The 14,238-nt window shown below is 44.7% G+C and overlaps 1 protein-coding gene across 1 annotated transcript; it reads right to left on the bottom strand.

The window, feature by feature from the left end:
- Positions 1-779: 779 nt before the first annotated feature.
- calm1b (calmodulin 1b) lies at positions 780-13,927 on the bottom strand. The gene is made up of 6 exons (XM_041063866.1): positions 13,794-13,927; positions 8,650-8,680; positions 7,658-7,801; positions 3,681-3,787; positions 2,686-2,821; positions 780-1,876 (listed from the first exon to the last, which is right to left on the bottom strand). The coding sequence occupies exons 1-6, from the start codon at positions 13,794-13,796 to the stop codon at positions 1,848-1,850; spliced, it is 450 nt and encodes a 149-aa protein (XP_040919800.1). The 5' UTR covers positions 13,797-13,927; the 3' UTR covers positions 780-1,847.
- Between the last annotated feature and the right edge of the window lie 311 nt (positions 13,928-14,238).

Genomic DNA, 14,238 nt, shown 5'->3' with positions numbered 1-14,238 from the left:
TGTGGTGCCTTTCCCTTTGAAAGCAGAGCCGTGCCCCATATCTGTGTAAAAAGAATAATGTGTGTGTGCCTATGTATAGGGGTATGATTAAGGGTAGTGCAGGTGGGTGGAGAGCTGTCTGCTCAGTTGCTCTGTTCCAAACATGGTCAAATTACAGTCCAAATATAGTAAAACGATTCTGCTGTTACTTGACTTTTTAGGCATTTAGGTAGTATGCTGCTGGAGGCACGGCAGAGACCTTCCTGCCTGCCTGTCCTCTGTGTATGTGTATGTGTGTGTGCTGTTAAAAAAAGTGTACACGGCAGTAGTGTTGTGGCCTGGTTTGCCTTACTAGGACAAGCCAACATGGAGTCATCAGCAGAAGCAGGAGGGTTTATTCAAACTCCCACTTGCCTTTTCAAAAACCCCCAACATCCCAGTTACAGCATGCTGCTGTTGCCTAGCAACCAGCTGTGTCTTGAGAGAGAAGAGAGGCGTCATAGATGTGTATGTATATCCACGGCTGAGCGCGAGAGCAAACACTCTCTGCTGCCTCTCCCTCCCCTGTGGGCAGCTCACTCTCTCCACAACCCCACTGCCATGTAATATGCCACAGTATTATACAGTGAATCCTGCCTCTGCTCAACATCACCCAATGACACTGCACAGGGAGAGAACGATGCTTATAATCATTTATTATTGACACATTTGTCTAGTGAGTAAACAACATACAGACTTATTATGCTGCCTTTATAGATCATTTTCACAATCAAGCATAAGAAAAATGACATAAGACATGATAAAGTTCATGGTCTTTTATTTGAAAAAAAAAATAAAGACTAGCATGTACAACTTGGAATGAATGTAAACTGAACTCAGATGAACAGTTGCGAAGACTGGTGCCTGCTGACACTCCTAACAGCATGCGCTGCAAACACAGTACACCCCTCACTATGCTCTTATCTGAGTCGAGAAACAGAAGAAGAAAAAGAAAAGTGAAGGCCAGTGATTCTCTCTTGCAAGAAAAGAGGACAGACACTCCATCTCAGCGAAAAAAAAAAAGAAAAAGAAAAAAAAAAAAGAAAGCTCACCGTAAGACTCTTTAAGTCCCCCCTCCTTTTAAAAGGGCAGGACGCACAACTACTAAGATGGCCGTCCAAATAACATAACAAAAAAAACAAAAGAACATGCCAAACATTTGAAAATGTATTTTTTGTACATTGTTTTTTTTCTCTTTTTATCTAGCATACAATTAAGTCCCATTCCACTTTAACGCTTTAGTTAGAACCTGGTATATGCTCTCATCTTAACCGTACAGGGTTCCTCTCCAAATACAAAAAAACTGTACCAAACCAACAAGAGGACAGCTTATAGTGGAATCAGCACGCTCTGGTAGCCCGGAGGAGGGATTGGGAGGGGGGGCAAAGGGGTTAGTGCTCCGGTCTCAAGCTGCATGCATGAAGAACAGAAAACAGAGAGAGAAAGAAGAGATGGCCAGCCCAGACATTTACCACTAGCAAATGGAACTGGAAGGAGTTCGCCAAATGCTTTTGCTTTAGTCTGAAGGTAGTAGTTACAGGGTTTGTTGTTATTATTTTTACTTGTTAAGTACTGATGCTAAACTGATCTCCGGGGGGAGGGGACAGGATCACTAACCATCATTTTCATGCAGATATTTTTTGTATATTTTTATATTTTTCCTGTGTGGACAGAAGGATATTTTATTTCAACATTCAATTATTTTCTATACAGAAACAGTATGAATAAATGAACATTTTTCCAAGAGGTAAGTAAAACATTTTGATTTTTTTTTTCTTTTTTTCTTTTTTTTTTTCTTCTAAGAGGGGACAGGACGGGGCGGGCAAGCTTCACTTTGCAGTCATCATCTGTACAAACTCTGCAGGGAGAGAGAGAGAGAGAGAGAGAGAGAGAGAGAGAGAGAGAGAGAGAGAGAGAGAGAGGACAAAAGACAATAAGGACATCAGGTTTAAAGCCTTGGCACAGCCTGTTGCCAGTAAGAGCAGTCACCTGCTAAATTGTTAAATGCTTTATTAATTTTTTAATCAACTTGAGCAGGTTCAGAACACACATCCTAATTAGTGTCCCCTTTCCAAACGGCTTCCATGTTCATCTCATTAAACCCATTTGATTAAAACGCTCTTGCATTGTGCTTACAGTTTTGGAGCGATGTGATGATCATATGCACGCACGTGCACACAACATAATACAAATGAAATAAAGGGAGGCTTCCGTTGTTCATAGAGTACATATTCTGTCTGTGGTACAATGGGAGGGTAGAAGTAGGACACTTTTCAGCCAAGACTTATGGACTGTTCATAATATATCAACAGCCTTCTAGAAAATGAGCGCAGTCTCTCGTGTAATGTGCCAAGGGACCGACAGAAGGGGGATGGGAGAAAGAGAGAAAAAGCTCCTGGCACACTGATGGTAATTCAGAAGGATGACTTTCTCCCATCTCTGTTTCAGCAGGCTCCATCTATAGCCCCTGTCTAATAACTAATATTACGTGTGGCTAGCTTATCTTGCAGTTACCCTCAGAGAAATACACTTGCTTGGAAAATGAAGTGTCTGGTCCCCCTGTTTAATAAACCATATACCTTATACCATGGCCTAGTAACTGAAGCTGTTTGTGCTTAGTGCACCATGACATTTTAGTAGCTGTTTCCTTTAGTTATTTATTTTTACCTTCGTAGTTGACCTGTCCGTCTCCGTCAATGTCTGCTTCTCTGATCATCTCGTCCACTTCCTCGTCCGTTAGCTTCTCTCCCAGGTTCGTCATGACGTGACGGAGCTCTGCAGCGCTGATGTAGCCATTTCCATCCTGGAAACATGCAGCATGGGATCAAATGTATGAAACGTACAAAAAAACCCAAATGGCTGACAAACGGTGGGAAAAAAAAATTCCCACCAGATAAATTACTGAGCAGACATGGCGCATGTTGTTTAACAAGCAGTAGGTTGGGTAACTCTTATTCCTTTCACAATCAACTTTACTTTCAATCTTACTTAAAGGGGCAATATAGCGTAAGAACAGGCCTGTGGAAATCATATTGTAAACAAATAGGGGGCAACATATTACCAGAAAGTTTGGGGTTCCCTTGTTGTAAGAAACCAGGGAATGCACTCTTTGCCCCCTCCCCAAACTTTGGTGGGCCATCAAAACTCCATTAAGTTTTTACAGGCCCTCTCTGTGTATTCTGTCATTCAGGGTGTGATTGAGAGCGTGTTGTATGCGTGTTTTGGGATTGGGCTCACTTGCTAATGTTCGTTGGCAGTCGTTGACATGTTGCCAAATCTGAACGGATTCGGGGAACAATGATTTCCGCCGAGGTTTACTTTGCAAATTCATTAGGTAAGGGACGAGTCAATGCTAGCCAAATTCATTAGGTAAGGGACGAGTCAATGCTAGTCAGTTAGCAAGCTAACTTCAGTAGATATCTCTGCAATGTAATACATAGGCATCTTTGACATAACATCAAAACTGTTATTGTCAATGTTTGAATGTTTAAAATACTTACATGCTGCCCCTTTGAAAAGCTTATCAGATGATAGTATAGCTACAAGCAAGTACCTATAGTTCTATTTTTAATAAGGATTAAAAATAAACCTTAAAAACGAAGCTTGCCTGGCATAGAAACAGCTCTATAATATCCTCTCTATGCACTTTAAACTTCATTTACCTTGTCAAATACCCGGAAAGCCTCACGGATCTCCTCCTCACTGTCTGTGTCCTTCATTTTTCTGGCCATCATGGTCAGGAACTCCGGGAAGTCAATGGTTCCATTACCTGGAACAGGTGATCAATGAGGCACATTTAATCAGCAAAAATTGCAATTACTTAAAAGCAAACTCAGATTGGTAGAGATAATATAAAGCAGCATTTAGCTGATGAAAAGCACCCAACTGAAAATACTCATTTAGTGCTCCAGTCCCCTTTCTGCCCCTGTGTATGACAGTAGTGTTTATATTATTGTATGGGGTATAACTTCTCTCCAGAGGCGTTTCTGGAAGTGACGGTGCAACCTGAGACATGAGTAATTGCGGAGAGGACAGCAGCCCTCATATCATTTTAGTATGCACCTTCCATCCTGTGATAAACACAGCCACTGCAAGGGGGAGGGGGGATGTATGTGTGTGAGGGCCTGTGTGTGTGTGTGTGTTTTCCCCTTTCTTCCTCAGGGAAGCCCCGGGAGGAGGTTGCGTATATACAAAGCACAGCAGCACTGCGAGGGGGGAGACACATGGCCAGTCATCCATAATGTAGACATACAGTGTACTGTGCAGCTTGGCCTTCAAAGAGCCTGGATAAATTAAAAGCTCATCTCTCCTGGTGCCGCTGTCAGAAACTGAGGCTGTAGGGGAAGCAAGAAGGACAAGAAGGGAGGTGGGGAGCTTCAGTCCAGATGCTCCATTCCTCCTTTCCACTTTTATCCATCCTAAAATCCCACTTTTTGTCCTTTTTTTCTCCTCAAATATCAGGCAGCTTCTTGCATAATGTTTTTGGGTCGCCCAAAAGTGTGAACATTTGGACAATTAAGCCAGTGGTGGTGGTGTTTTTGGTGTTTCTGGTGTTGCTAACTGCTGGTGGTGCATGTATGCGTGCAATAGGATCAATATCCATGTTGCTGTTGTCAAGACAGGATTACTAGGGGATCAGACCCTCTTGACAGGGGAAGGATCTATGAGGAGCTCAGCAGCTCACCAACTGCAGCCACAGAAGGGAGGATGGGAGGGTTGGTGGTAATTTTAATAGTGGTAAGCCTTGCTTCTATGGAGATGTTATGAGAATTTAGAGAATGAATGTGTGAATGTGTATTGTCATTAGGAATTGACAGAAAACACATAGAAATTTTGTCATAGAGAGAGAGAGACCTACGAGAAGGTCAGGGACACCAAGGGCAAAGTACCCGCCAGGATTAGCCCTGGGGTGGGACTGATGGGGCAAGGGGGGGGGGGGCGGATTGTACGCAGATTAACCAATGATAGAGCAAGCCTCGGAGAGCAACATTGAGAGAGAACAAGAGAATGGATGTGTGTGTGTGTAGAACAAAAAGGGATGCAGTAATGTGATTGGGCAGATGGTGATCTCATGACCCGGGGTAACAATCTAAGGACCTGTTATCTAATGCACAGAGACAGCCAGCAGCACCGAGGGAACACATGCTGCCACTGGAGGGCTCGGGAGGGAGGCTGAGGAGGGGGAGAAGGGCAAGGCTGCAACTGGAAAAACCATCATCTGAGGGGCGCAGTGACTAGAGAAGCAAGGCAGCCCTTGAGTGATATCTGCTCAACTGCACCACGGGCCAGCTGCTGCAGTGGAGGAAGGAAGCAGGGAGGGAGAGAAGGAAGCAAGGAGAGATGGAGATAGGGAGGAAGGCAGGCAGGGAGAGAGAGAAAATGGTGGGAGGGAAAGTGAGAGAAAAAGGAGAGGGAGGGAGTAGGCGGTAGAGAGGGAGATGGAGATGAGGGAGATGTGAAGAGGAGAGAATATAAGGAGTGAACCGAGTGGGAGATGGTGCGATTACACATAAGAGGTGCTGACGCAAACTATAGAAGGCTGAGGCATCTCAGCGCACTTGTATGTGTGGTCATCAGTTTTCCTGCATCATAAAGCCAACTTCCAGCCCTGAGATAAGAAAGAGGGGTGGGATTGTGTAATGATGATGAGTGATGTGCTGCGACTGAAGCAAGTATTTTTGTCCTGCAGTTATTTAATCCATAATTTAATTGCTTTATCTTGTCTCAAACATCTGTTTTGCCTTTTTTATCTCATCATGGTCTGCCTATGCCAGGAATACAGAACCCCTGTATCATTTTAAGTGGGTGTGGTTAGATCCCCATCCGTGTTGTAAGAAAAACAGCAGCGTTTCCATTTCATACTGTAATCCGCACTGTCCATAAATTGCAGCTTGGCTCTTACAGTCAAACAACTGAGAGAATATTTCTTATAACAGCTCTCTGTCTAGCAAAAGCTCTCCATCCTCTCTTCCATTCATTGTCATTCTTTGCCACAGCATCCTTGCTTGGTAAATAAAGCTGATTTTCAATGGGCCGGCTGACATCCCATGGCTGCCGATGTGGGTACGGGATGTGCAAAGCGCAGCGAGGCCTTATGTAACCACTTTTATTTTCCATTACTAGCTTCATTGCTGTCTGACCTAGATTGCATCAGCCAAGGGAGGCAGAGGCAGAACAAGGGGATGTTAGTGATGGTGTGTGTGTGTGTGTGTGTATGCTTGCTCTTTGGTGTAACTGGGGGGGAGGGGAAGGTGCTGAGGATGGTGGGAGGACGTTTCAATAAAGGGGCAGCCAAGCTGCGGTGCAATTGATTTCTCCTAATCAATGCGGTCCCATTTACGAAATCCTATAAGCTGACAGAGCACCACTGGGGTAAAGGCCCCACTGACAGCTAACATCCTCAACTGTACTGCCCAAGGACAGCCAGCTTGGGAGCTACTAGCTAACTTCTTGCTCTGACTTCTTTCTCTCTCTCTCTCCCTCTTTTTCTCTTTCTTTCGATCACTCTCTTTTAATCACAGTACCTTTGGGAGACGCTGCAGTGCAGGATAAAGAGTTGGTAAACAGGGAGAAGGAGAAGAATCTGTCTAAGTTACGGCACTCAGCATGGGGCGCCAACGCTGACAGTCTCTTAACACTTAGCCTGCTCTTCTCACCAGCACTGAAAGCACCTCCTGCACATCCACATCTCTGACAATGACAACTATGATGGAGCTGAACACACAGTGACTAAACTGCTGACACAGAGGGACACGTCATCTGAAAATAAAGCTGGCCGGACAGTTGGCTTGGACAGTTGGTTGACAGTTGGCAGAAAAGGGAGGGAGGTGGGCAACAACACCAGCGATGTGTTTTGAAATGGGGCAGTAATGGATGCTCTGTCTAATCTCTTATCCATTTGTAACAGAGGTTTTATCACACACAAAGTCATGCAGTGAAATGTCAACTCCGAATAGTGGTTAAATTCTCCCAGAACAATTGATATTAATGGATATCTCTCACTATGTCCTCTACCACCTTGGACTGAGCCGAAATTAATAACTGGAAAGAAAGTATGTAGTTTTTATGCAAGTGTGATGGTGGCAGGTCATTTTGTTGACTTAAAAATAGGGGATTGAACAAGAAAGGATCATAGTAACCTAAATATTAAGAGTCCTCCCCCCTCACTTATGGCAGACTTTGTAAAATGTACAGATTTGCCAGAATATCAGGCACCTCGATTTTCCAGTAAAGAAAATAGATGTTAATTCCTGATGTCTGCGCAATACAAGACGATTCCAGCACCCTATGATGATTTAGTCCTCTCTTCTGTTTATGTTTTGACAGGAATCACAACTGAGTTGCCTTGTAGCACTGTATTTGAAGTATTATTTCAAGATTTAAAACATGTTAAAGTTTATTGTGAGGAGCATCCACTAATATAAATTGTTCCAGCAATGTGGTTGGAAAATATACCACTTCTGCCACCTGTTTCGGCCTCACCATGTGGGACCACTGAAGAGGAATATATTAGCTCTATTTCCTTATTTGGAATCTCATATGACCTCTTTAACAGAAAGCTTAGTTATTACTGACATATCAAGAGGGATTAACTCTAGGCTGTTAATGTTATGGATAAATCAAGCACATGTATACTGACCATCAGCGTCCACCTCATTGATCATGTCCTGCAGTTCAGCCTCTGTGGGGTTCTGGCCCAGCGACCTCATGACGGTGCCAAGCTCTTTGGTGGTGATGGTGCCGTCACCATCCTTGTCGAATAAGGAGAAAGCCTCCTTGAACTCTGCAGGGGTGGAGGTACGAGCGAAAGGTTAGATTACTGTTGCTATGCAGTCACAGAAATGGGTTATGTTAGGACGCTGCAGTAAGGTCCAGAAGGTTAATCGATTCTTGTGAGTGATGTGACTACAGGGGCCGAGTTAACTCGGTTCATGCTTGTCTGTGAATTGGCCCATATGAGCGTGAACACAACTGAAGCTGTAAATGTGCTGAGTACTGAAACCACATAGGGATCTTATCTCATACTGTGAAAAAAAACAAAACAGAACAAAGCAGAAGACTATGCTGACAGAAAGCAACAGGATTTCAGTGTAAGAACTTTTATGTGTGCGTCAGTTTTTTTTTTTCTTCATACGAGCAGCCTTCTAAACTACAGGCCATAAAACCCATCCAGGAAAGTGCAGGCAATAGTGAGCATTAGCACAAGCTAATTAGCCACAGAGGGGGTTAGACTTAGAAGAAACTGTGCAGCCTCCAGTTTTAGTACAGAGCTCACATAATTTATTTATCAAGAATATCAAGGTGCCTGGAAAACTGTATATTCACTGTAGTTTGATTGGTTTCAGTCCTGACTCCTGACATGCTGTAAATACTTCTTCTCCTTATGTCCTGTTCATAGTGAAAAGCTAATGATCTACCAAGAGAGGGCGGATGCCAGATCCTTCAGTTTTCTGTTTCATTTCACGTTCTCTGTGAGTGACGTGGAAGCAACAAGAACAGCTAATGAGAAATAGGAGGAGGAACTTTAATGGCTCTCGTAGGGTGGAACTGATCAACTAGCAGCTAGTAAATAGAAAAGAAAGGATTTGGCTGTGATGGAAAGTAAAGAGGAGAAAATCTCTCTGTTCCTACCTGCAATCTGCTCCTCTGTTAGTTGGTCGGCCTGTGGTTGGAAAAAAAGAGGGAGGGAGAGAATCACAAACAAACAAGTTACTCAACAAGGTAATTATTCCAAATCAAATGTTTCGTCATTACATTCCTCACCATCCCCACCCACTAACCACCACACAGCTTAACACTGGCCACAGTGTTCAGGGGTCTGTTGGCCTCAGTGCAAGGCCATCACCACAGGCATCAGCTGGAATCTACTGTTGGGACTGCCAAACTTTACAAATGGCAATACCCCAAACGAATCGCTGGCCACAGTAAAAGGACTTGATTCAGTATTTGTAACTTTAGATTTTCTTTACATTACTTGTCTTTGCTTTTCCTCTCTAAGCAGAATTACACAGTGCCTAATTGATTTTGTCCAGTTAATGATTTAAAGCCAATCAGAGTCTCACACTGACTCTGGTTTGACTTTGACTGCCATATAATTGATACTGATGATGAAAATCAGTCATCAGGCTTGGCTCACACTGATAGCAGGGGCTTATCAAGATGTTTTTAGCGGCTGTGTTTGTGCCATAGGCTGTTAGAAAGCCAACCTAATGAGAGCTCTACAAAGGTACTGCATGAGCAGCTGATGAGCGGCTCCATGGGACTGTGTAAAAGTAGACTATGCCATGGTGATCCTCACAAGAGGGATGGCTGGGAAACAAGACTGTTATAAAACGGATGAGGTGCTGTTTCCAGACAAGGAGAAAATGTTAAGCGAGGTTGTTTTAGGACATATCGGTATGGGAGTGTTCTCCATGGTCCTACCAACAGGAAAAGGGTCTGCTGATTGGTTGGCGTGGTTTGGTTCCCCTCCCAGCCTGTTCCCTCCACTAGCTGGGGCTCTTTAATGGCTGATAGTGACTCACACATACTTTAAATGGCTTGGAAGCGAGCTTCCACTGCCAGGCTTTTTACATAGATGGATCCGGCTTCTCTGTAAAAGCAGCCACTGATTTCAAACAAACACCCACAGCAGTAAAAGTGTGAATACAGAGCTTGTGGTGCAAATAACTCCCACAGGTACCCTCCCTCATCTCTGCATCAGAGAAAAAGGAGTTTGTTTTATTATTATTGTTAACAGACCACTCTGACATCATTGTGCCTGGCAACAAAGGAGGAACACACACAGACAAACAGGAGTAGTCACAGATGTGCACATATACTCACACACCAACATGCACCTACATGCATGCCTACTCACACACATACCTACATGCCTACACACACACACACACACACACACACACACACACACACACACACACACACACACACAACAGTCTTAATGACATTCTTCCTCAACACCAATACTTTCCAGCCCCATGTTTCCTGTGAATTAGTCAGAGTAGCTAGTTCTGCCTCAAAGCAAATTCCTGCAGCCCATCGGTGTGTTTATGCGTTTGTACAAGCAATCTGGCTCTGAATACAGCCAAGCACACATCCAATAACAGAGTCATCCTCAAATCCCATGGCTGTGGAAACCTGAGCCTCATTAAGTCCACGTTTTGGAGGTGAGGGTACTTTATTTTTTAATTCGATTCAGTAAATTTAATTTGTTGCATAATGACTAGATTTGGTTAGACTGGATAAGATTTAGCAGATCACTGCAAGACATGCTGCGAGCTGACCTTTAACTCATCAAAAACAAAGGAGACCTCTCCTCATGGCTTGAGTAGCAGCAGCCACAGGATGGATTGATCTGGCCAGCAAGGGGTTCATGGATAACTTCAGCAGCGCTCAAACGATTAGCTGACATGATTTAATAACCTGCTCTGCACACAACAGCGCTTGATTTTCTTCTCCCTCCCTGCACTCTCTTCCTGTCTCCATCTCCATTGGTGGGAAAGGGAAATGTCAAGACACAAAACAGCCTCGCCAGCGCCAACATGCCACCCAGTCTGAACAATATTTTCAGTCTTATCTGTTTATTTTCTGCCGTCATCTTCAACTGTCCCTCTTATCTCTTATGATCTGTCCTCGCTCTTCTCTTTCTCTGTTGACGAGTCTCTCTTCATATCTTTCCTTAGTCACCCCATTTGTTATGCTGTGTCGCTCCTGATGCATCTTTGCTGTCTCTTCATGTCCCCCACTGTCTCTCTAAGTGGACTGGGTGTGGGGTTTGGTGACTCAGTGCTATGGATCCTCCCCTGGCTCAGGCCCAAGCTGTTTGAGCCTCACAGTGCTGCTGCACCACCAGGCCCACTACCGGCCCATCCCTTCCTTTTTGGCTTTTTCTTCCTTTTTTTTCCCCAGCCGCTTGGACCTCAGCCAGTACCAACTCCTCCTCCTAAAGACCTTTACCCTCTATGTGTCTCTTTTCTCTCTCTTTATGTGACATGCTGTTCAGAGGAAACTCCCTGTGATTCACCATCCATGGTGTCTTACGGTGTCTTATGTTCACTGCCAGGCTTGCACTCTTAATAACAGCTTGTAGCGGATTGAGTCTGTGTGTGTGTGTGTTTTTGGGGAAGGGTGGTGCTCTGCTGGCAGTGGTCCGTTGGCATGAGTCGGTCAACCACTCCCACTGTTGCCTGGGCAGCCGGCCTCAGCAATGCGCTCCAAACAGGACTGTGGGAGGCAGGAGGCAGTTCACTAAGCCAGCGAGGAATATCTTTTACTCTCACTTGATGCCATATCACCCTTGTACAAACATACCGCATCCTTCCCTGTTCACACTAAGTTTAATTTGACAGGGGATGCTGAATGGTGTACGTGAACGCCGGTTAATATCTTCTTCATTAACAACCCTTTATCAACATTTTCCTGTTTTGTTTTTTTTTTTTGAGGTGCCAGTCTGTCACTGTGAGGTGCCCAGACAAATCCTGAAGTAGCTTCTCTACATTCACCAAGTGAAAGGTGCAAAAACCAGCTGTCACTCTGACAGATGGGTGTGACACACACACACACACACTTTCTTACACACTTCCACTGACCATGACACAAGCACAAACACAAAGAGTCAGTGTGACACACACACACTCCTTTTCTATAGGAGCACTGAGCTCCATGGAGCACTGAACACCTCTTCTCTTTGAGGCTGGACAAAAGACAGTGAGGCCTCGGGGCCAGGCTGTGTCTGGAGGGGAGGAGGGAGAGAGGATGGCTGTAAACATCACCAGCCTCCCTAAACCCTGCAGACAGGACCGGTCCACCATATGGCCTGGTGGCTGTAGGTGGCTGAATACTCCTCCGCACCATAGAGAGCACTTTATCGCTCCTAGACACTAGGGACATGGAACATGGCTAGGTGTTGCCGCCAAGCATATAAATTATTCACTGCAGCAGATCAGATGTCCTTCAAGTTACTAAACATGCATCAGCAAACAAGAGCATAACAGGAATAGGATAGGGCCTTAGCATGGTCCAACTACTTATCCGATACTTCCACCTCAATGGGAGAGACTGTTTCCACTTCAATGGGCGTACTGATGCAGACAAGGGGCTTACGCCTGTAGATTAAACTTTTCAGAGATGCTGATACGCAGGCTAACTCCACAACAATTCCACTTTACACTCCAATTACTGCGCCGCGTTGCAACGTGAAACTGCATCGCGGCTCGATACCATATATGGGACATTTGATCACAGCAGAGGGGGGGAAAGAGGTCTACAGCTTCTTGACTCCCTCAGGCCATAAATGATCTATCAAGCTCGATAATCAATGGATTAGCTTGAAGGCCTTTTTTCCACATCCAGATCATTTCCACCCGGTAACTTCTCCTTATGTGACGTAGCCGGTGGAGGGGCTCTGTTTCATTAGCTGGTTGCAGATGTCAATGTGCATGTGAACGCGTGGCTCCAACATCTGGTGACATTGGTCAGACTTGGTGTGGCAGTGTGTGTGTGTGTGTGTGTGTTCATATATTTTGCAAGTCACTGTGGCCTACTGAAACCTCCTGGTTGAGCAGAATTTAAGCTGCTACAGAATAATACATAACCTTTAAAATATATATAAGCTGTAGCACAGAATGGCAGTCCTGTAATATTTATAGCTGACAATATGTGGTGTTACAGTGGTTTGGAGAAAGTCGACTAAACTTCACAGCTGCTGATGTTTTGTAGTGGCTAATGGCAGAAAGAGCTTCTTGGACAACTCACACGGGTACCACATTTGCATAACATCGAAAATTTGCAAAGAGGCAACCAAATCAGCCACATAACACAAATAGATAACACGGGCTAAGATAAACCCCTGGAGCCCGCAGTAAAGGCGGAACTGCGTCTGATATCGCCTTTTTTCTCTTCTACAATTTAGCTATAACCTTGTAATTACAGAGTATGGTCAGTTTCCGTTGCGGAACATTGACGAGATCCAGTTGTGCCATTTCCCATCACGGCACGGCTCGGCACGGCTCGAGCAGCAAGATGGTGCAACCTAGAAAAAGGGAAACCAAACGCAGCCAGCTCGTTTTCCTCATGAAGGGAGGAGCGCCATTCGCGGGTTAACCGTGTTCAAGACGTGTGAACAGCGGCTACGGGGAGGAAAACACGAATATCTCTATAACATATGTGCAAAAACATGATGGCTCTGCTGGGGGGGGGGGGGAAAGTCAGCGTACGGCTCCCCTATGTCTCTAACAGCGTTAGGTAGGCTTCCCAGCACGCCTGCGCTCCTAAGGCGGATTGTAAAATGTACCCTAACATGAATTATGCTGTAATAACCCAGAATAGCTTGCTAGTTATTCCGATGCCACTAAATCTCGTCCAAGTATTAATTCGATCTGCACCGTGCAGCCGTGATCCAGCTACTTGACCCGATATAGCCGAATAGCCAATAATGCTCTATGAATTGCGCAGTTATGGGGAAATTACGGTCCCGGTTTGAAGGTGACCATCATTTCAGACATAAAAAATAAAACAAACATGTACGAAGCCAGACAATGATAGGGCTTCGCCATACCTCATGCACTGGCTAAAACACATATAAATGCGATTTGCGGGCGTTTTCCGTCCCCGTCTACACATAGTACAGTAGCTCGTAAGAGAAATCAATGAGTGACTAGCAAATATGAAAACGGAAAACCATTAAACCGCACCGGGTTTACATTTGTATTAACTAGGCTTTCCTACAATTAAAAAGCATTTCCCTTCAACACAGAATGAATGATAATACATACCATGTCGGATGGGTTGTGTGCTTGTTGGTCTGTGGAGGCAGACTAGGAGTGTGGTCGTTCCTTAGATGGAGTTCCACTGGCGGGTTAGCAGTGTGTATATTGGCCGTGGCCAGAGTGGGGATTGCCTGTGTATCCCTCCGCCACTCTAGCACTGATCACTCACTTCCTTATTTCAATTCAGGGCTGTTGCAGCAGCTCAGGCCTCCAGCAGAACACATGCCAATCACTGGGGCTAAAACGCCTGCAGTGCACGGAGAGCATCCATACACTCATATTCAACTGCATGACTTGGGATGCAGTGGTCATGCAGTTAACTGTAGCTAAATCCATATTTGTAGGATTATGTTTGCATGGTGTACATTAAGATTGTTGCTTACATAATATCACTTTATCAGTGGATATATAAAGCACATAGTAGACCTGGGGATCAGACCTCCTGTAGTTA

Source organism: Toxotes jaculatrix, chromosome 19, assembly GCF_017976425.1.
Source record: "Toxotes jaculatrix isolate fToxJac2 chromosome 19, fToxJac2.pri, whole genome shotgun sequence".
Taxonomy (NCBI): domain Eukaryota; kingdom Metazoa; phylum Chordata; class Actinopteri; family Toxotidae; genus Toxotes; species Toxotes jaculatrix.
This window is presented reverse-complemented; position numbering and strand designations above follow the sequence as displayed.